This window comes from Elephantulus edwardii, unplaced genomic scaffold (genome assembly GCF_000299155.1).
Source record: "Elephantulus edwardii isolate Elephantulus edwardi_28Jun2011 unplaced genomic scaffold, EleEdw1.0 scaffold00004, whole genome shotgun sequence".
Lineage (NCBI taxonomy): Eukaryota > Metazoa > Chordata > Mammalia > Macroscelidea > Macroscelididae > Elephantulus > Elephantulus edwardii.
Window position 1 is genome coordinate 5026298 of NW_006399754.1, and position 23017 is coordinate 5049314.

General features: G+C 48.6%; 1 protein-coding gene across 1 annotated transcript in view; it reads right to left on the bottom strand.

Annotated features, from left to right (window-relative positions):
* Nucleotides 1–23017, bottom strand: part of DHRS12 (dehydrogenase/reductase (SDR family) member 12) — a 52735-nt gene that overhangs the window by 3559 nt on the left and 26159 nt on the right. Inside the window, exons 6-8 of the mRNA XM_006879518.1 lie at nt 6900–6961; nt 4793–4897; nt 3826–3916 (exon numbers count right to left, since the gene is read on the bottom strand). Of these exons, the coding sequence (XP_006879580.1) occupies nt 3826–3916; nt 4793–4897; nt 6900–6961 (258 nt within the window). The remainder of the gene's footprint in view (nt 1–3825; nt 3917–4792; nt 4898–6899; nt 6962–23017) is intronic.

Genomic DNA, 23017 nt, shown 5'->3' on the forward strand with positions numbered 1-23017 from the left:
CACCTACCCCCATTGCCCCAGTTACTGTATCAATCCATCTCATCCAGGGTCTTCCTCACCTGTGCTGTCCCTCCACCCTTCCAAAAATGATGTCCTTCTCCAAGGATTGGTCCCTCCTGGCCACATGCCCAAAATATGTAAGATGGAACTTCAAAATCCTAGCCTCCAAGGAGAAACATAGTTTCACTCTCTAAGACAGACTTACTTGTTTTCTTGGAGGTTCATGGTATGTTCAAGACTCTTCTCCAGCACCACAGCTCAAAGGCATCAATTCTTCTATCATCCTTAATCATTATCCAGCTCTCATAGCAAGTAACTGTGAAGACCTGGACTGGATCAGGTGCACCTTAGTTTCTAGACTGGCATCGTTGCTTCTCAGTACTCTGGAAAGGCCCCTGACAGCAGTTTTACCTAATGGAATTTGTCTTTTGGTTTCCTGAATGCTGGTGCCAAGAGTGCTGATTGTGGATCTGAGCAAGCTGTAATTGTTAACATCCTCAATCTCTTCCTTATCCATCTTGGTGTTGCCAAATGGCCCAGTGGTGAGAATCTTTGTTTTCTTGATGTTGAGTTTCAATCCATATTGAAGACTGCAGTCCTTGACCTTCTACAACAAGCACTTCAGGTCCACCTTAGTTTCAGTGAGCAAGGTTGTGTCATCTGCATAACTTAGGTTGTTGATGAGTCTTCCTCCAATCCTGATGCCATGTTCCCCCTCATAAAACCCAGCGTCCCGAATGATCTGCATATAGATTGAAAAAGTATGAAGATAGAACGCATCCCTAACACAGTCTTTCTGATTTTGAACCATGCAGTGTTTTCTGCTCTGTCCTGAGGACTGCTTCATGGTCCAAGTATAGGTTTCACATAAGCACAATCAAGTGTTCTGGGATTCCCATTTTCCTCAAGGTTCACTGCAATTTGTTGTGACCTACACAGTCTTTTGCCTTTGCATAGTCAGTGAAACATAAATAAGACATTCCTCTGATACTCCTTTGCTTTCTGCCAAGATCCATCTGAGCGCTTCTAAACCCAGCATGTATTTCTGGTAGTTCTCTGTCAATATACTGTTCCAGTCGTTTCTGGATAATCTTCAGCAGTATTTTGCTTGTATGTGATATGAGTGATATTGTATGATAATTTCCACATTGTCAGGTCACCTTTTTTTGGAATGGGAATAAATATGGATCTCTTCCAGTCAGTTGGCCAGGTAGTTGACCTCCAGATTTCTTGGCACAACCTGGTGAGAACATCTAAGGCAGCATCTGGTAACCCTACTTAAGTTGGAGTTCATAGGTTATGTTTGTAGGGGTGTAAGAGAACTTGATGGAACTCATCCTGGACAGGCAAAACCAAGCCCAAGAGGAAGTGAGAAAAAGGAGGGGGACACACCGAAGCCCTGCCCTGTCATTAGAGGGCCAATCCTGCTGTATCTCTGGGCCAGGCACTCCTTTCTCGGGGGGGAGGGGGGGATGTGCAGCAAAAGAGAAAAACCTTTAAAAATCCTCATAAACTCATTGCTTTCAAGTTACAGCCAACTCATAACTGACCCCTCAGTGGGTTTTCAGAGGCTGTAAATTGCAAGGAAGGAGACTGCCCATCTTTCTCCTGTGGAGCAGCCAGTGGATTCAAACTGCCTGCCTCTGGGTTGGCAGCACAACTCCTTATCCACTAGGCTACCAGGGCCCCCCATTTCAGAATGTGAAAATTCTGTATTGCAGACAGTCTCCAGGCCCGAGCCTTATTCATCTCCCAGTGCAGTGCTGTTAGGAACACTTGGTTTTACATATCTAATGATTTCATAGGATGAATTCAAAAGCTATTGTTAGGAATTGAATTGTGTCCTCCTCAAAATGTGTGTCAGCCTGGCAAGGCCAAAGGTCTCAGTATTATGTAAGTATCTGACATTCTGTGATCTGATTATCCTACTGTTGTAAATCCTGACCTCAGATGTTAATGAGGCAGAGTTAGCAGCATTTCTGTTAATGAGGCAGAATACCATTTACAAGATTGGGTGATATTTGCAGTCAGTCTCTTTTCCAATATAAAAGAGACAAAACATCAAGCAGAGATGACAAAGAAGAGCCAGAAGTGAAAGGGTGTCCTTTGGGCCCAGGATCCCTGTGCTGCGAACTGCCTAGACCCAGAGGAGAGTTGATGCCAAGACACAGGGCAGTCCTCCAAGGAAAATCTCCAAGACATGGAAAGGAAACAGGGCCTTTCCTTTCCCTCAAAGGTAATATAAAGAGGAAGCTTTACCCTACAGCTGGCATGCTGAATTCGGACTTCTACCCTCCTAAACTGTGAGAGAATACATGTCTGTCAAAGCTATATGTGTGTGACATTTCTGTTACAGTAGCACATTTGTGTGTGTGTGTGTGTATACATATATACACCTGTGTAAATATATCCATGCAGACAGAAGAAAGGCCTGACAAACTCTCCCCATAAGATTTAAAAAAAAACAACCCTCCAACTCACTGCCACTGAGTCAACCATGACTCATCACAGCCCTCCATTGGGTTTCTAAGCCTGTGAATCTTAATGAGGGTGCTCTGGTGGCCTAGTGGTGAGGAGTGGTGCTGCCAACTCCAAGGCAGCCAGTCCGAATCCACAACAAATCCCCATGAGAAGAGACTCACCCATTTTTCTCATGGGGAACCACTGGGGGATTTGAACCACCAGAGTTTGGTTAGCAGACCAAACCACCAGGACACCCTTCCAGAAAGATGTTGTTGTTGGGTACCCTTGAGTCAGAACTGACTCACAGCTGGCCTTCAGTGGATTTTCTGAGGCTTTTAAATCACATGGGAGGAGACGGTCCATCTTTTTCTCTCCCACAGAGCAGCTGGTGGATTTGAACTAGGTGCCTTAGGGTTGACAGTGTAACTTCTTACCAACTAGTCCACCAGTACGCCCTAAAAGGATTATATATAGCCAAGAAAATCTTGTGGAGTGATTCTACACTGTAACGAGGCTGCCAAGGACCAGAAACAACTCTGTGGGAACAAACTTTTAGAAACACGGAGATACATTTTTACGGCTTCTACTAAGATAACTCTAATCTGGCCTTGAGTGTATAAGAACCTGCCTCCCAAAACACAAAACCAAGGAAGCAGCTGAGTGGCATTATCCCTCAGTCTCCACATCTGTAAGTGGGTATGATCTCAGAGCACACCTCCCAGCAGATGTGAGAACGGTATGAGCATATATGTACGCAGCTCTTAGAGGGGTAGCTGGCACTGAGAACGCTGTGTGGGGAGGTGTGCTGTTGGTGGGCGCTGTGTCTGAGGAGGAGGAAGGAGCTGCAGAGCAAAGGCCTTGTGTCAGCAGAGGGCACAGCGTGCAAGGGGCAGAGCCGTGGAGGGAGGCCGCATTCCCCGACGCTCCATCTCCTTAGTGATCCTACTTTCCCTTGGGCACCCCTTGTTCCACAGTTCTGGGGGTGCAGGTGGCCCAGGCCTGCCTCCAGTCCTTCCCTCAGCCCCTGTCATTCACCTCTGATATGGAGCGGCCTCGCTCACCAGCTCCCTCCCTAGTCAGTGGATGCCCAAGGAGGACAAAGCTAGGCCACTCCCCATGTGCCCACCCACGTGCCCACCCCAACCAGCACCGTCCCTTCCTTGGTTCTGCAGAAGACACCTGTGGACAGAAGTTTTGCCCCTGAGAACAAGGCTTTTCCCTCTGGTTCCCGCATGCCTGACTCAGCCGGATATGGACAGGCCTTGCCACACTAGTTTTGGGTCACCCCTGGGGAGAGCCAGTCCCGTGGCTGCCCAGGTGTTGTTGGCAGCACAGTGGTGGGGGACTAAGGCCATAGCTTACCTGGAGTGTCCACCCAGCCAGGGTGCATGCATGAGAAGTGGATGGCTTGGTGCGCGCTGGCCCACAGCTCAGTCAGGACCACCTGCTGCCTCTGGGACAGGAAGGAAAGAAGGAACAAAGGAGACTTGTAGTGCAGTTGGGGGGGAGGTTACAAGTGTGCTAAGACAGCCCCTCATCTTTGTCCAGGCTCTGCGCCCCCTCCTGACATGCCCTCGAGGTCTGAGCAGACACGGCTGAGTATAACACTGCAAGGAGAACCCTTCACTCGGGCGAGAGCCGGCCCAGAACTTCCTCCTTCACTGTTGCTGTGTGACTCTGCCCTGCTGGACAGAAGCTGCCCTGGACCAGGAAAGGGCCTCTTTGCTGGGATCCTGGGTTTCAGGGGTGACTAACCATCACAGTTTTCTATGTGGTCTCAGAATCACAGAAGAGAGTTAACTGACTTTTCCATCTCCCCAGCACGCCAGCCTGAGCAAAGCTGTGTTCCGTTTCAGATACATCACAACGTATGAGCAGGCATTGGGCGATAACTTCTGATGTAATGGTCACGTCAACCCTGGGCTATGTGCAGACTGCAGACAGAACCCAAGCCAATCTCTCCCACCACAGCCCCCCTCTGCCCCCTTCCAGCTGTGACTGCTGTCAACCGAAAACCAAACCCGGGCACCAGAGCCGACTCTGACTCATGGAGACCCCATGTGGTTTCACCTAGATTCGTCCTCCCTAGGGTTTTCAGGCTGGTTTTTGATAGAAGCAGATTGCCAGGCCTTTCTTACATGGCACCTCTGGATGGAGTCAAACCTCCAGCCTTTGGCTTAGCAATGAGCGAACTGACCATTCCCACTGCCAGGAGCTCTAGTGTGTACTAAGGTTCACGCTCATGTGCAACCCAGAGTCACCCCTCCCCAGCAAAGAGACCGCGTGGCTTGTTAATAAAATGCAGATGTGAAGTCACCACTTCACTTACCTTGTTTTGTGCATAGACCATGGTTCCATCAAATGCTGCCCTTTCTGACTGCAGATCATCAGTGTCCAGTTTCTGAACCAGCATTCCTCCTGAGGAGACGGTTATCTGCCAGGAAGGTGACAGAAAGTTCCGCATCCAGCTTGGACACCACCCCCACCCCCAATCACTGTTCCCTGGGCTGCCTCTCCACTAAGCTTGTGTTTCATCATTGTTTTCTCTCATCGTGATGTTTAAAAGTTTGTTCATGAACAGTTTGAAAACTTATGTGAAGTAAAAGTGTGGTGGCCATGGTTTTCTAACACAGCCACTGAAGAAATGGTCCTCACTTCCTTACAAAGACTGAAGCTAAGCTAGCTTTCCCTCAAGAAATGGAAAAGAAAAAAAAAATCACAATGAGTTCACTTGACACAGGACGTCACTTTGTAAACCCAACCCAAACCCTTGTCATGGAATCAGTCTGGATTCATAATGACCTTCCACTGGGCTTGTGAGGCTGTAAATCTTTATAGGAAGAGACTGTCCATCTATCTCCCAAAGATCGACTGATGGATTCAAACTGCTGACCCTTTGGATTACAGTCCCATGCCTTTCACACTACACCACCTGAGCTCCATCATCTATCTATTACTACCATTCTCCAGTTGAGTCTAACTGTTGTTGAGTATTGTTGAGTAGGTGACACATAGCGACCCTGTGAACAAAAGTCCTCAACACTTGCGTGTGCAACTTTCATCCTCTCTCCAGGTTCATAGGGTTTCCGGAGGCAGCTATTTATGGAAGTGGATGCCACTCCTGCTTCCAAGCTTGTTTCAACCGGGTAGTGCCAGCAAACACTGTCCACCATGGGTGACTGTTACCACATTTGACACATTGGTGTCACAGTGTTCAGCTTCACACCGACCACAAGTTACTGAGAGGCTATAAATCTTAAGGGAAATAGTCTATCTTTATCCTGCAGAGTGGCTTGATGGATTACAAATTGGGAACTCGGTTAGCAGCCTGGCACTGTGCTGCCAGAAGACGTACATCAATGAGAGCAAGGCTACTCGGGACTTAACCACCACTCCTACACACTGAAACGCCATCTCTGCCGGTTCTGCCCCCTACTGTCCCTCACCACCACTGCACTTCCTGCGGGGTACAGCCAATGCCCTTTGTCCTCTCATCGGTTGAGCACCCGCTTTCTGTTGCTGCTACAATTATCACAATCTCTGTCGCTTAAAACTACGCAAATGTTCTAGAAGTTGGAAGACCAGAATGGGACTCCTGGGCTGAAATCCAGGTGCCAGCAGAGCCGTGGTCCTTCTGAGAGTCGAGGCAAGGACCCGTCCCTCACTGTCTCCAGCTCCTACAGGCCATCCACTTTCCACCCCAACGTCTGCTTCTGTCATCACATCTGTTCTAACTCAAACCTTCTGCTGCCTTTTTTTAGGGACCCCATGTTCCAGCTGGTCCACTCTGACACCCCGGGGGCGGGTCTCCTGTCATACCTGCACAGCCCCTCTTCCCACATAAGGCAGCCTATCAGCAGGTGCCAGTGGTGATGACAGGAGTGGTGAGGACATGGACAGCCTCAGGGGAGGGAGGAGGACCATCTCTCCCTACCACACACCTATGTCCACAACTGGGGGAGAAGAGGCTGCCTGACCTCCAATGAGAGCAAGGTGCTCTACAGACAACACAGCCTCCTGTCCCCTGTGCTTTGTCTCCTGAGGGCCAGCCATCAGTGAGGGTGTGGGTCTTTAACAAGGCTCTGTGTGATCCTACCTCCCATCTCAGGAAGAACTGAAGGGTGCAGGCACTCAGCTGCTAAATGAAAGCGGTGTGAATCCACCAGCCACTCTGCAGAATGAGGAGGAGCCCGTCTGCTTCCACAGTTACAGAAGGGGGGTGCTGCCCACCAGAGCTCGTGTCCCCCTCGGCCTCCCTCCTGACTCCCATCTAGACACCACGCCCGGCCACCCTGGGGAACCGCTGCAGACACATGGCCTCTTGGGCAGAGCTGGTCACTGATGCAGGTGTTCTTAGGGCACCTGAGCAGTGCAGGGTCACTTCCCATTAGGAACAAAGTCAAGCACTCACAAAACATCCCCAGGGGTCAACTCACCACTCTGGGGTCCTGCTCTCCCTCCAGCACGGGGATCAGGCCAGTGGTGAGGATGTATACACCTGAGGAGACACCAGACAGGGAGCTGGACTCGAGCTGACCTCCCCCGCAGGAGCGTTCTGGAGGCCACCTGCGGATGTGAGGGGTCTGCACGCAGCCACTAAAGTCAGGATCTACCAGAGACCTTCTCAGAAGGTCTGGCTGGCTGAAAAACTAGCCACCAAAACCCGTGACAGTGCTCCACACAACACACGGGTCTTGAAGTCAGAGCCAGCCCCGTGGTAACCTTTTATGCACTGCTATTGATTGCTATTGTGTTCTTCCCAAGTCTCATCAGGTGACAGGTGTTCTGTCCTCAGGAAAATCAGACACCCTAGAAAGATGTTAGAGAGACAGCACAGAGAGAATATACATACACGAACATATACACACGAACACACACACACATACTACCTACACGTGTTATCTGCAGTCTGTGCACAAAACGATACATATAGGAAACTGAGCAGTACCGGTTATGTCTCCAAGATGGCATTAAAGAACATGTTGTTGTTGCTCTGTGCCATCGAGTCAGAACCAACCCAGAGCGGACCCTTCAGCAGGTTTTCAGAGGCAGTTACTTGCATGGGAGGAGACTGCCCATCCTTCTCCTGCGGAGCAGCTGGTGGCCTTGAACTGTGTGCCTTTGGGATTGTAGTACAGCTTTCTTGCCACTAGGCCACCAGAGCTCCCTTTAAAGAACATATGTATATATACTTATATAATATTGGTTTTGTAATGTACCACCAAGTAGGAAATGACCTATAGCTGACCCTCCAATGGGTTTTCAGAAGCAGTTCATCGCACGGGAAGTGGCCCATTTTGGTTAACAGAACAACACACTGCAGTCTACGCCACCAGTTTCCTTAATATAAACTACAGGCATAGTTAATAATGCTGTTAGGTGCCGCTGGGTCAGCAGATCTGAACCTCGTCCTGTCTTATACATTCCTCATCATGTCTAACTTACATAAGCCAATTTTTACAGTCACTGTATCATTCCATCTTGTGGAAGGTCTTCCTGTCTTTCACTGACCCCCCACTTTTCCCAGCAAGCTTTCTTTTCCCAGGACCGGCCCCTCCCAACAGCAAACCCAAATCTTTGATGAGATGAAGATTCACCATCCTTGCCTCTGAGGACCACGACGGTTGCACTTCCTCCTGGACATATTTGTTCATTCTTTGGCAGTTCATAGGATATTCAGTACTCTTGTCCAACACCACAAATCAAAGGTACTGATTCTACTTCTTGTCATTCTTGATCATTGTCCAACATGTAGATACAGAGCAAGCAATTGAGAAGACCGTGGCTCAGACCAGGCGCATCTTGGTCTTTAAATTGACATCAAATGACCTCAAAGATGCAAGAGGGCAGTAACAGTAAGGGAAGCGGTGTGCAGGGACAGCAGGGACAGGGTAGATGGGGACTCTGTACTCTTTGTGTGGGTTTCCACGTCAACTTTCAGCCTAGACAGCACTGTGAGCCGTCCAGAATCTAATCCTGTTTTGAGGTGACCCACAGTGTTAATATTTGTGAACTTTAAGGCCCTGTACACCTGTCATCCTCACCTCATGGCCCAGAGCTCTCTTTGTACTCGCTGAAGGTGGCTTTTTCTGTGATTTAATTTTCCAGAAGTGAAAAGGGCTTCTGCCTGAAGCTATGTGGCCTGTCAGCCTGCCGTGACGAATTGTCCTAAGTGATGCCTTTGAGAAAAATGTACGAGAGCCTGGAATTGGTTAACCTCCTTTGCAGCTTAAGTGAGGAAAACTAGAGGCCATGGGGCTCCCCAAAGGAAGGGCCACAGCTGGGGGTCCCCTCTGTCTCTTTTCCCTGCCTAGCAGCTGCTCCCCTGTGTTGCTCTGCCTCCTTTTCTGGGAGAATACCTCGGTATCCCTTTAGATGTTAATGTGAAAATACTCCTTCTCGGCACTGCATGCCTAGAGAAACACTGAGTGGTTGACAGTGTGGTTCAGTGCTCAGTTTCTCTCCTTGCAGGGTACTTGGGTTCGATCCCAGCCAGCACACCTCCTGCTTGGCCACCACCTCTCTGCCAGGTGAGGCTTGTATGCTACTGAACAGATTTCCAGACTAAGATGGACTAGCAAGAAAGACCTAAAAAAATCAGCCAAGGATGCAACTGGTCACACCAGCAAGAACTTCTCCTCCATGAGAAGGAGGCTAAACAGCTCTCAGCCTCCAAGCTGCTTCCCAAGGTCCTTCCCGGGCATCCTTGGAGCCTGCCAAGAGGAACAGCTTGTAGAAGTCAAAATCACATAAAAATATTTAAGTTACATGTGAATGTATACAAGCCAAGATGGAATTAGGGAATTCCAAAGAGAGTGACTTGTCTAAGGTCCCTCATAAATTCCACATTCAGAGGGAAGTGGATGGCAAGTCTCTTTCTCCTTGACTCATTCACAAAAACCTACTGTCAGAAGGAAATGGGAAAGATCTGGAGGGATCTGGAAAGACAGAGCAAAGGTGGGCATGGTCCAATGGTGATTAACTTTTTTCATTTTTTAAAAAAATTTTGTGTGTGTGTGTACCACCAAATTGGATCTGACTGGTACAGGAGGAGATTGCCCCTCCTTCTCCAATAGAATCTGACTGGTACAGGAGGAGATTGCCCCTCCTTCTCCAATAGAGCATCTGGTGGATTTGAACCGCGGACCTCTGGGACTACAGTGCAGCTTCTTGCCACTAGGCTATCAGAGCTCCCTTAATGTTGATTACTTTTTCAAAACATAAGGAAGGAGAACGATGTATGAAATACAATGTGAATGAAGAGTCGTGTGAAACACAGTGCATATGAACTTTGTAAGCAAACCAATATAAAGTAAAAGTTTAATTTTTTAAAAAACCACCAAGCACATTGTCACGGAGGTGACACCCATTCACAGCTGACCCTCCGCTGGGTTTTTAGAGGCTGAAAATCACGTGGGAGGGAATGCCCATCTTTCTTTGCTGGAGTACCTGGAAGATTCAAACCACCAGAGAGGCACCGCCTTTGGGGGTGCAGTGCAGCTCCCTAAAGGTGACACGACCCGGCTGAATCACAACCAGCACTAACGTAAACGAGGATTCAGAGTGGTTTACGAGTCACTGCTCTTCAGGATGGATGTGGTGTTAGGAGCTCCTTGACTCAGCTCATAGAGACCGGAACCACTGGCCTGCCACCTGCCCTCCGAGCCAGTGCCGCTGTCCGTGCTCCCTACTACCGCAGTGCAAAACTCCCAAACCTGTTGTGATTGTTACTGTGTGTCCTCAAATAGAAGCCAGCTCATAGCTGACTCTCCGCTGGGTTTTCAGAGGCTGTAAATCATACAGGAGGAGATGGCCCATCCTTCTCCCAATGCTGGATTCGAATCAAGTGCCTTTGGATTGCAGAGCAGCTTCTTATCACTAGGCCACCAGAGCTTCCCACCCCAAACCTAGTGCAGGTGATTCCTTTTGCTGGATGTCATTTCTCCCCTCTGTAATGGATTGAATTGTATTCCCCAAAACACAAGTACATAATGATGTAATGATCCCCCCAGACCTGATAAACCAGTAAAAGGATTGTTGTTAAGTGTCGTCGAGTCATAGACGACTCATAGTGACCCTATGAACGAAAGACCTGAACACCTGTAAAACTTTCATCATTTCTCCAAGTTCACATGGTTTCCAGAGGCAAGCTATTTCGGAAGTAGATGCCACTCCTGCTTCCAAGCTTGTTTTAATCGGGGAGCTCCACCAAACACTGTCCACCATGGATAACCATTATCACATTTGTCACGTCAGCGTCACAGTGTTTAGCATCACAGCAACCATGAGTTACCTCTGTACAGCAAGGGAACAGACAAGTGCTTTACCACATAGAAGAATATCTGACCAAAAACAATTAAAACCAGGCCTGAGGGCTGCAGATTAAAATTACCCAACTTTGGATTGGTAGCATAACTTTCTATCCACTAGGCCAACAGAGCTTTCTCGTTGTTGTTGTTGTAAAAGGATTAAGGGTGGAATATAATAGCTATTGATCCCATCACAGCCCTGGTAGATGTAAGGGAGGTTTCCTTAGGTGTAGATTATAGCACCTTTTCACATAAGAGATAAAAGGGAGGAAACTGAGTCAAGAGGGGGATTCAGTGCATAAGAAAGAATTGCCAGACACGAATCCTTTTGAACTTAGTTCTCTGTGCTATGCAACTCCTTGACGCTGACAGGGGCCAGGACACAGGGAGGTCTCTGCGGAATGTTGAAGGAAGCCAAGACTTCCCTCCAGAACCGACAGAGAGGCAGCCTTCCTGTAAACTTTGACCTCTAACTTCTTATACTTGTTGTTGTTGTTATGTGCCGTCGAGTCGCTTGCGACTCATAGCGACCCTATGTACAACAGCCCTAAACCCTGCTCTATTCTGTGCCAATCTCATTGCCTCTGACACATCCATCCCGATTACCCCAGTCACTGAATCAATCCACCTCATAAGAGGGTCTTCCCCTCCTGTGCTGTCCCTCCACTCTGCCCAGCATGATGTCCCTCTCCAAAGACCTGTCTCTCCTTACAACATGTCCAAAGTATGTCAGGCGAAGCCCCAGAATCCTTGCCTCCAAGGAGCAGCCTGGTTTAACCCTCTCTAGGATGAATCTATTTGTTTTCTTGGCAGTCCATGGTACATTCAGTACTCTTCTCCAGCACCACAGCTCAAAGACGTCAATTCTCCTTCTATCCTCCCTAGTCATTGTCCAACTCTCTGATGCATAACAAGTGATTGCAAAAACCATGGCCTATACCAGGCACACCTTAGTCTCCAGAGAGACACCGTTGCTCTTGAGTAGAGAGGTCCCTAACCGCAGACTTTCCCATTGCAATATGTTTTGTTTTTTTATTTCCTGGCTACTGGTGCCAAGAGTGTTGACTGTGGAGCCGAGCAAACTGAACTTCTTACACTACAAATAAAATAAACTCACTGCCATTGAGTTGGAAGCCCCTCCAGCAGGGTTTCAGTCTCTGAATTCCATGGGAGGAGATTGCCCATCTTTCTCCCATGGAGCAACCTGAATTCGAACTGCCTGCCTTTGAGTTGGCAGCACAACTCCTTCCTTACCCGCTAGGCCCTCAGGGATAAACTGTGTGATAACTTCCTGGGTGTTAAGTCCATCTACTTGTGGTGTCTCTGTGACAGCAGCACTAGACAATGAAGGCAGTAGGACAGAATGTCTCCTAATCCACTCGAGGTGTCCTGAGAGAGAACAGACACAACACGGAGAGACACGCAGAGAGAAGGCAGCCATGTGAAGACGGAGCTATGCTGTGGCTGCAAGCCTGGAGCTACAGAAGCCGAGAGAGTCAAGAATTATCTGCTCCTCCAGGGTCACCCATGCAGAGTGAAATATTTCAGTCACAAAAGGACAAATACCGCATAGTACCACTGCTGTAAAATGGGACTGACATCGGGGTTGGGAGGAGACTGAGAAAGATGGGATAAATTATGTATACTGCATTGAAAAAGATGAGGGAGAGAACTGTTTAAAAGGGATATACGATTAGGTATTATTGTTATGACATGAGTCCAGAACAAAGGCTGCATAGTGGAGTGGACTTGGGGGAAAGGATTGTATAACAATGAAAGAAATTTTTTTACTTTTCAAAGAGAAGAGTGAACTGGTGGGGAGTGGTGGGCAGGGAGAAAAGTGCAATAATGAATGAATGGAAATCCAAAGTCTCTGTAAATGTTCATTAAAATTAATAATAATAATGAAAATAATTTTTTTTTAAAAAAAGAATTATCTGCTCAGGGAGACTGCGTAAAATCACCGTCCAGCCTGCACCTTGATTCAGACCTGCAGCCTTCGGAACTGTGAACTGAGATTCAGAACTGAGTTCCGCTGTAACAAATCACCTGGATTGCTGTGGGGACCCTGGGAAAATAACCCTCCTTCCCTCCGAGAGGCCTCTGCATCTTGCATCCCGACTGCAGCAATGAGTCCATGACTGAATCAGCACCTGGGGCCAAGCGCCACATTTGTCCCATGTGGCCCTGACCCCACAGGCTGAGGGGACGGAGTAAACGGTGATACCTAACCTGAACTGAGCCAGAGCGTGGTTCTGGGGTCCTTGAGGGGTGACGTCACTGCAGCACCATGTTTAACCCACATGCATGGAAGGGCAACTCTGCCTACTGCGGGCAGAGGTGTGAGAGTGTGCTGAAGGTCTAGCCAGCAGACCTAGCGAAACACAGTGTCCACCCAGGTCCCAGCAGCCCTCCTGTCCCGACTCCTGACCCTCCCAAAGCCCAGGTGTGTTTCTGCCCTTGAGCTCTGTCCTTGAAACCTATTAGTAAAGTATTTTTGTTTATGAGACTAAGGTGTGCCTGATCCAGGCCATGGCCTTCACAATTACTTGCTACATACATAAGAGAGAGGGACAATGACTAAGAATGACAGAAAAAGAATTGATGCCTTTGAGTTGTGGTGCTGAAGAAGAGTCTTGAACAAACCATGGGCTGCCAAGAAAATAAATAGATCTGTCTTAGAGAGGGTAAAACCAAGTTTCTCCTTGGAGGCTAAGATTTTGAAGCTCATCTCACATACTTTGGGCACATGGCCAGGAGGGACCAGTCCTTGGAGGAGGACATCATTGCTTGGGAGGGTTAAGGGACAGCGAGAGGAAGACTCTGGGTGAGATGTATTGATACAGTAATTGGGGCAATGGGGTAGGTGTTTTGGAGTCACTGAGACTGGCTCAGGATAGGGCAGGCTTCAGAGCTGTTGTACATAGGGTCACTTGGGGTCACAGGTGACTCGACGGCACATAGCAACAATGACAAGTCAGCTTGAGTGGGTTCCCATCACTTGTAACCAGACAATTCCTAAGGCCCTTGATGTTTCTTAACTAGAAAGTGTCCTGCTCTTTTGTGCCAGTTTGTTCATTTTTTAACTACAACCTCCCAGGATAGGTTCCAGGGGGGCATGGTAGGAAATGACAAATAGGTGCTTTTGGTCCTCAGAACTTTAGTTTGTGCAGTAAAGATCCTCTCACTGAGACCTCCTAGCTAAAGCTTTTGGGAAGATTCAGAACATTAAGGGAAAAAAAGAAGAGGGAGGTTCAGGCACCGGCTCTCCGGGGAGGGCAGGGCTGGCTGGGGGAGGGCACCTTCAGCTGCTGGATAATTTGCCCAAGGTTAGTGCTGCTCCTGGTAATAAGGGAAATAATTCGTTATCATTATGACTCATTAGTATTTTTAATTTATACAATGCCTTCCTTCCAAGAAACTCATTATGTCGATGAGGGCTCATTACAAGGAGGAGATTTGGGAGTGGAATTTATGTTGGACATAGTCTTCTAAATATGGCAACAAGGACTTTGATGACATGGGTGCATGACTTGGAGCAAATCTCTCTATAAGCTAATTAGGAAAGGATGTAAAACTGTGTCAAGCCCCGGTAATGCTGCAGGAGAGACGGTGAGGATGCCTCAGGTACTGCGAAAACAAACCATCGTTTCATCCTCCAAATACCACGTACAAGGAATCATACACCATCAAGGAGCGGAGTGCTTTTAGCAGCATTAAAGCCAATTTTTGTTTGCTGGGGGGAAAAATTGCAATTTTAAAACCAGGTGTAGGAAAACTAAACTGTAGCAGTTTCTATACAGGAACCTTGAACTCCACCTTGAATTAAGGCCGACTTGGTTGCTAGCCAGTGGGTTGTGTACTTTCACCAGATGTACTATCTGCCAGAGAAAAGAATTGTCCTTCAGCCCCTGGGAGGTGACAGTGTAGATCTTAAAGGCACAGGCAATGGCCCTGTACCACTTGTCATTTGTGCAGTGACAGAAACAACCTATAGTGACCCTAGGGACTCACACACTGACTTTGGAAATGACATAAAGTCTCTCTTAAAGGTCATATTGTCTGGGGACAAAAGTAAACCAGAGAGGGGCAGTCGAGGCATCAGCTTCCTCAAAGGTGTTCTTGGTGTGAGGGCAGACCATCAGGGAGGGAGGTCTTTCCTCTCCCCCAACCTCAACTCATGCTCTTTATCCAATGCCATTCATCCAACAAGTACTCACCGAGGGCCTGCTAAACGCCAGACACTGTGCTAAGTACCAGGGAGAAGGCCCGCCTGCTCGCAGGGCTTTAACTGGCACAGAATGCACCTTTGAGCACATGAGGAGCTGAGCTGGGATAGGGTCTGCACTGGCAATGGTGTGACATTTCCACCAAGATCTGAGAGGGAGCCAGGAATGGATAAGCTGGCAGAAGGTGGGTCAGAGGTCAGGGTGGGGAGGAGTATATCCCAGGACAGGAGTACAGCCTGTGCAGAGGTCCTGAGTTCAAGGACAAGTGAGACCACTAGGGTAGCAGAGACTAGTTGAATGAGGCAAGGGGAAGCTACCAAAGACATTGACCTTCTATGAAACCAAGAGGTGATTTTAGGCAGAATGGGGAGATGAGCAAGGTAGGTACCATCCAACATGACACTACCCTGGATGGTAGGAGTGGAGGTGAAGAGAAATGGACAGACTGGACACATACGACAGAGGGACAGACAGAGGCACAGATGGGGTATAAGACACAAAGAGGGGGAGGTGTCAAGATGATAACATCCACTGAGGCGGAGAAAAGAAAGAAAGAGGAGGAGGCTGGTGACGGAGACTATAAAATCTCCAGTCTGGACATGAATGTAGTTGAGGTGTAGAGTTGGAATTCAGAAGAGAGATCAGGGCTGGACCTTGGAGCCATGGAACACTGGTATTTGGGGTCATGCACAGGGCTGGATGCTTAGGAAGTGTGGAGGGAGGGGATTGGGCCTGAAGTAATCCCATCTTTTCAGATAAAGTAGTCATCTGCAAAGGCGTTCAATGGTAGAATTCTCATCCTCAGTGCAGAAGATTCAGGTTTGATTCCCAGACAATGTCCATCCCACCATATTCCCAAGGCACAGCCTCCTGTCAGGTGGACCAGAGAATGGCCTTGTGCATGGAATTGTCATGACCACACAACAGTTAACAACATCAAGGGCGGCAAAGGAATGGCACTGGGCCAAGGAGGCTGAGGGGTGTGGACAGCAGAGAGGGCTGCTGAGAGATCAAGCAAGGTGAGCTGGAGGAGTCCTCTGGGCTTGGCAGAGTGAGCGACACTGGTGACCTCGGTAAGCGAGTCACCAATGGTTGAGAAACATCAGGACAGAATGGGGAGCAAAGTGCAGGAAGTGACAGAGGGCAGCCAGAGCCTGGGACACTTTGAAGAGGAACAGCTGTGACTGGGTGAGAGCGACAAAGTACAGTGACCCCCTTTCCTAGGCCACCCACTCTCCTTATTTCAGCACCCAGAGGCCTGTGTCCCAGGAAACCTCTTAACCCCTGACAAATGGGGATTGTTGGTCACCCTCGTGTGAAGTTGTGCATTGTTTTCTTTTCAAATGTGACCGTGGAGGTGTTTGACATTAACAGGAAGCATCAAATACATCCACAGCGAGTGTCCATCAGAGGACCTCCCTGGTCACCTACAGACACCTCAGTAAATCTCCAATTTTAATGAGATCCTTAATGAAATCCTTTAGTACAGGTCACACACATCAGTGATGTCACTGGGTGGCCCCCTAGGCCATCCAAGGCCCAAGCCTTGAGGTGGTGTAACTGGTGAGCATTTCTGGTGCTGGGAATTGAGTTTTGCTACCACCTCTTACCACCCCCTCAATGATGCCACATTTAGGGGAGACTCTTGTGTCTTACACCCTGACAAGTTACCTCACAAAGCACTCATGGGTGAGGGCCTTGGGCTCATTAAAATGCCAAGGAGCTTCCCCTCTACAGATGAGTGTCAGGCAAGCACAGTTATTCAGGGCACTGCTTTAAATCCCTCAGGAGACTCCAGTCACTGGGCTGGGTGAAGTCCTGACTCACAGACTCAGAAGGGTTCCACACCCTGCCGATTTATAGGCGGCGTTCTGGGGCAGTGTCAGAGACTTTAAGCACACGGGCTAGTCCTTGGGAAAGATAACGTGCTGGGAGAGGTGGAGGGTCAGAGGAAGAGAGGAAGACCTACAAGCAGACGGACTGATGCAGTGATGGCAGCAATGGGTTCAAGCAAGTGGGCAGATGGAGGGAGGACAGGGCAGGATGGGCCAGCTTCACAGAATCAGGCCGAGCTGTTAGAGGGGACATCTGGGGCGGTGCTCTTTGGTGAGAGACAGGAGCACTCGGATTCCCAAGGCGCACAGACCTGGGCCTGCAGTGGGTCCCCCCAGTCAGCCCAGCACCCTGCAGTGGGCACAGTAGGGGTGCAGAGGGGTGCTGGCACAAGGTAGCCCAATGTGCTTGGCTCAGGGAGGCTGTTCTATTTCATCAAATGCAGCCTCTGTCGCTGGTAGAAGACCAGATCTCAGCGGGAGGGCGATCTCAGACACTCATCTTCTCTCTTGCAGGAGGGGAGGGAGGGTTCACACTGCAAAGTGACTCCAACAAGTTCATGTGCAGTCACACAGGGGTGGGGTGGGGGTGTGGGGCGGCGAGGGCTCCTCCTGAGGTTAAGGACCTTCCTCTGGCACCTAAGTCCCAAACCCTTTCCCCAACATGAGCCTAAAATATCTTAAGAACTAGAAGAGTATGTGATGGAGTTTATCCTAGCAGATATGAAAAGATTCCATGGATAATTAGAACAGTCCTGACATTGCTAGTCATGGTCTGATCAATAGGACAGAACAGAGCCAGGGTCCAGGAAGAGAAGCAACTGAACGGGAGTTTGGTCTAGGATAATGATGGCATCGCAAATGCCAAGGACAGGAAAGATTATTCAGTGAATGGTGCCAGTGATTATCAGAAAGAGGAGGACAGAAGGAAGCGAGAAAGGGAGGGAAGAGACACAGGAGGGAGGGGGCTTCTTACCCATCTTAAACCAAAATAACTTACAGATGGATTTAACGCTAAGAAAAGTGCCGTCAGAGGGGATAAGGAAAATAATACAATAGCTACTGGAATATGAAATTATTTTTTCACCAAAAGTGAATAAATTAATCTGAGTGATATATCTCCAGCCTGACTGCTTACGAAAACGTAAACACCGGCGTGACAAAAAATGAAATGTGAAAGTTGACTGCTAAACAGGGTCCAAAATAGCTTCTGTGATAAATGTGCCCACAGCAGCTTACAAATCCACTTAAAAGACAAGCGTCTGAATAGAAAAGTGGACACAGGGCATGACTAGGCACTTCCCCAAAGAACAGCATCCCCATCATGACCGTCGTCATCTCTCTGCCATCAAGTCCGTCCTACTCATAGCTAACATCCGCGGGTGTCCAAAGGCGGTGAGTGGCAATGGGAGGAGACTGCCCATCTTTCTCTCATCGAGCTTTGGTGCGTTCAAACTGTCCGAGACCTGGGGCCTTGGGGTTGGATGTGCAGCCCGCTCCAGCCTGCACTATGAGAGCTCCCTCAGGAAATGCAAGTGTTCTGTAAACACAACCACCAAAAAAGCTCAGCTGGATGCTAGCAAATGTGGAGCCAGCCACGGGTGTTTGAAATGCACTTGCCCTTGGGCTTCTGCCCTTGCCACCAGAAGAGTGCCTGCAGCCAGCCTGCAGATCCAGGAAGGACAAAGGACGGCTGGAACACAGCCAAAACCCACCTGTTCTTTAGAGTCACCGTCACCCAGCCAACCTGCAGAAGAGTCAGCAAAATACACATGCATTTTGCTGCACTGTCAGTTTAAAGACTAAGGGTGCGCCTGATCCAAGTCATGGTCTTTCCAATTACCCGCTGCATAGCTGGGCCGTGAATAAAGACTACAGAAAGAGACCCAATACCTTTGAGTTCCAGAGCTGGAGAAGAACACTTATCCCATGGAGGGCCAAGAGAACACACAAATACATTTCGGAGAGAGTGCAGTCAGGACCCTCCCGAGAGGGAAGGGTGGTGGAACATCATTTCACAAACTCTGGGAGTGTTGTTAGAGGAGCTAGACCTTGAAAAGGACTTCACGCTCAGAAAAGTGGGGGGTGGGGGTCAGCGGTGGAAAAGCCCCTCAATGAGAGGGATTGACACAGAGACTGTAACAGTGGGCTGTAGAGTGGCAGAGAGGATGGCACAGGACAGGACCAGGTTCAAACCTGTTGTTCAAAGGGTCCCTGTGGGTTGTATTCAATTCCATGGCACCAGTGCTGCCTGCCCTGAGATCCTGGAGCTGTTTGTTATGCTGATAGAATTCTCTTCTAAAGGTGCACCCGCACCTGGGCCCGTGAACTCACTTGACCGTAACTGGCTTATTTACTTTGTTGGCCTGTCAGTGGTCCCTGCACAAACAGTTGGCACTCAACTATTAGTCTTAACAGTTGGAAGTTTGAACTTAGGGGAAAGAGATGCTGTTTCCTTAAAAATCACAATTAACTGCACTGCAATCCCAGAGGTGTGCAGTTCAAATCCACCAGATGCTCTGCTGAAAAAAGAGGGACAATCTCTTCCTCTACCAGTTACATCTGATTTGATGGCACACACACACACACACACACACACACTAAAAATTTAAAAATTTTTTAAAAAGTAAAAAATAACAGTTAAGACAATCCTATGGAGGAATTTGCTCTGTAGCACGTGGGGTCCCCAAGAGCTACAGTAAACTCAACAATGATGAAGCTTTTATTTCAGGAGGTGACACACAGACTATGATCCCAGCTACTTCATCCCCTCGGTTTCCTCATCTGCAAAATCTGTGCCATGGTGAGGACACAGGGGAAGCTCGGAATACACCGTTCCTACATCGATGATGTCTCTAGACCTCGGCTGCTGCTTTCAATGGCACTCTCACGGCCCTGTCCCAACAGCAGAGCATTACTGTCTGCTGGTCTGCGTCCTTGCAAAATGACCTGAAGGGAACTCTCCTCCCTCCCATGGCTACAGCTTCCAGGCCCCGCTGCCAGTTCACCACATTCAGTGTGATGCAGTTGTCCCGGGCGAGACGGAATCCGTGTCTTCGCCCAGTGCCCGTGGTATGAGAATGGCTGAGATGGGCTGCAAGTTTAATCCGCTAATGTGCAGGTGATGGCAGGCTGCCAGCATAGCGCTTAACACAGCGCCCGCACCCCTCAATCTACCTTCACTTCTGACTCGCAGTGCAGCTGAACCCTGGCAGGTAAAACACGTGTGACTCCAGAAGACCCTCCCCACCAAGCTGAGGACAGCAAGCAAGCAATCTGTCCCATGGGATCACCCCCACCAGTGAATCCCCCCACAATACCCCCAAGGACAGCCCTGGCTGCCATTGAGTCTGGCCCACATGGAACTAAATGTCACCCAGGAATTAAATCCTGCATCATCCCAAGACTGGTTGTGGATCAGACCACTGTGATTCCTAGGCTTTTCTTGGCTGATTTGTGGCAATAGATTGCCAGGCCTTTCTTCCTAGTCCATCTCAGTCTAGAAGTTCCATTGAAATCAGCACCCGATCAATGTGCAAGCTCCCGCTGAGGGCGGGGTATAGCTCTGTGTGGGGTGAACTGGCTGGAAACTGAACCCACACTTCCCACATGGAAGGTAAGAAGTATTTCCAACCTTTAAATCATACACTGTGAATCACTTGTTAATATTCTATGGATCTCATACATGAATGTTCTCTGACGTCTAAACAAGAACAGTGTATAGACCTGGGCTGAGAAGGGACCTTGCATTTAACCTGGCAGCACTCAAGTCCTTAGGATTAGGTGAGAAAGTTTTCAAGCGCTGGATCCCCTGGGTGCCAAGAACCGACTGACGTTGGCTGGGGAACTGGAAATGTTTCTCAAGGCCCAAGTGCATCTCGGAAAATGGAAAACAACCTAACCCATGTTACATAATCTGGCTGGGAAAACGTGTTTCACATTAGAAAGGCAGCCAGCAATTTCCTAGGATTCAGACAAAGATCTGCCTTTTCCATTTGGCTCGGGACCTGCCTCAGGATGGCAGTATCTTAACCTCTGAATCTCCTCACCCACCCCCTCCAGCTGCTGAGACGCACCCAGCTGCCCCCTCCGCAGCTGACATGCCTCTGTGCATATTACACTGTCTGTCTTTCGCTCCAGAGATGATGAATAAATATCAAAAGGCAGTAATGACTGCTTTTCAGGGAGGTTGGAGAGATCAATAAAGTGCTTCTAACACAAATAGGAAATGAAAATGAAGAGTTATCAAGGTGCTTGGAGCCAGGCTGGGTTCATACAAAGAACAACATATTGGTTCATCTAAGGAGTCAGGCTTTTAGATTGTATCACGCCTGCCTGTGCTTTCCATTAATACAGAGCTCCCCAGACTGTCCTCTGCTTTTATAAACTTTTATTGTGGTGAAATATATACAAACACAACATTCGCCTTTCCCGGACTTTGTGACACGCACGATGCAGTGACTGTATTAATGTAAACCATGTTGTAGGCTCATCACCATTGTCTGTTTCCAAATTTTTTCACCCTTCACAGAAACTCAGTGCCCCTTAAATAGTGTCCCCTATTATCTCTCCTTCCATCTCTAGCCACTACCCCCTAAAACTTCATTGCCATTGACACTATTTCAACTAAAAGAGGTTGAATGGGACAGAGGAGAACCGTCATAAAAGATTTCCAGAGCTGTAAGCTTCACAGAATAGACTGTCACATTGCTCTCCCATGGTGCAGGGAGGGGATTCGAGCCACCAACATTTCAGTGAGCCCTTAATCACTGCTCACCAGGGTGCCTTGGCCTCCCACCCCTGTGAACTACTAATCAACTTTGGTCTCCATGCACTTGCCTGTGATATATATTTCAAACCAGCGGGATCATATAATAAATGTTTAACCTTTGGGGCAGGACTTATTTCACTTAATATGATTTTCATTTTCAGAGTCTTATTAATTTTCACGTTTCAACACATTGCAGAGTTTCATTTGTCTTTAGGCTGAGTATCATTCTGTGGGATGGATGTAACACGTTTTGTTTCTCCACCCATTTTTGACAGACATTTCTACCTTTTGGCTACTGTGCGCAGTGCTACAATGAAGCCTGGTGCAGCTGCGTCTGTTTGTGTTCCTGCTTTGTTTACTTCTGTGTATATTTAGGATGGGAATTGCTGTGTCATCTGGTAATGCTATGTTTAACTTTTTGAGGAACCCCTAAGTTGGTACAACAGATTGCCTTCTCCTTGGTCTCCATCCAAAGCCTCTCGCTGCTCTGAGAAGCACCCACAGTCCAATCCATCCTCTTCCCTAGCGTCGCTGGCCTCTCCCCTCAGGGTTCGTGCTGTATCACAACAAAGATGTGATGGGCTTGAGAGACGAAACCCTGGAGGTGGGTAGTGTATGGGCTGCAGTGGTAAGCCGACTCAAGTTCTAGATCCTCAGCTTGACCATGACCAAGTTCTATCGCTTCTCTCAATCTCCAGTTCCTCCTCTGACTATGTAAGCCAGAATATCTCCTTCCTAAGGTGACTATGAGGGTCAAATGGAAAGAAAGGACAAGCTTCACTAGTACCCAGCACATATCAACACTCAGTACAACGCCACTGGGTGGTGAGCAGACACTCTGAATGGTGCACTTTTAAATGTCCTGCTGTCCTTGCCCTAACCTTTTTAATAAATTTTTAACAAGTGCCCCGTGTTTTTCTTCTGTGTTGGCTCTTCATGGGCAGCTGCCTAGGAGTCCAGCTTCAGCCCACTCTCTGCATCGTTGCCTGCAGTAGTTACAACAAAATCGCCCACATTCAACATTAATTCCAGGGCTGGTACTACATTTGGAACAAGGCAAAGATGAAACTATTTTTCACTGTAAATGGTACCATTTCATAGCAAGATTCCAGGGATGTGGAAGAAAAAGGGAAACAGCAACATCACCCCTGCAGCAACATCCCCCCTGCAGCAACATGCCCCCTGCAGCAACGTCCCCTCTGCAGCAATGTCCCCTCTGCAGCAACATGACCCCTGCAGCAACATGCCCTCTCCAGCAACGTGCCCCCTGCAGCAACATGCCCCCTGCAGCAACGTCCCCTCTGCAGCAACGTCCCCCCTGCAGCAACATGACCCCTGCAACAACATGCCCTCTCCAGCAACGTGCCCCCTGCAGCAACATGCCCCCTGCAGCAACGTCCCCCCTGCAGCAAC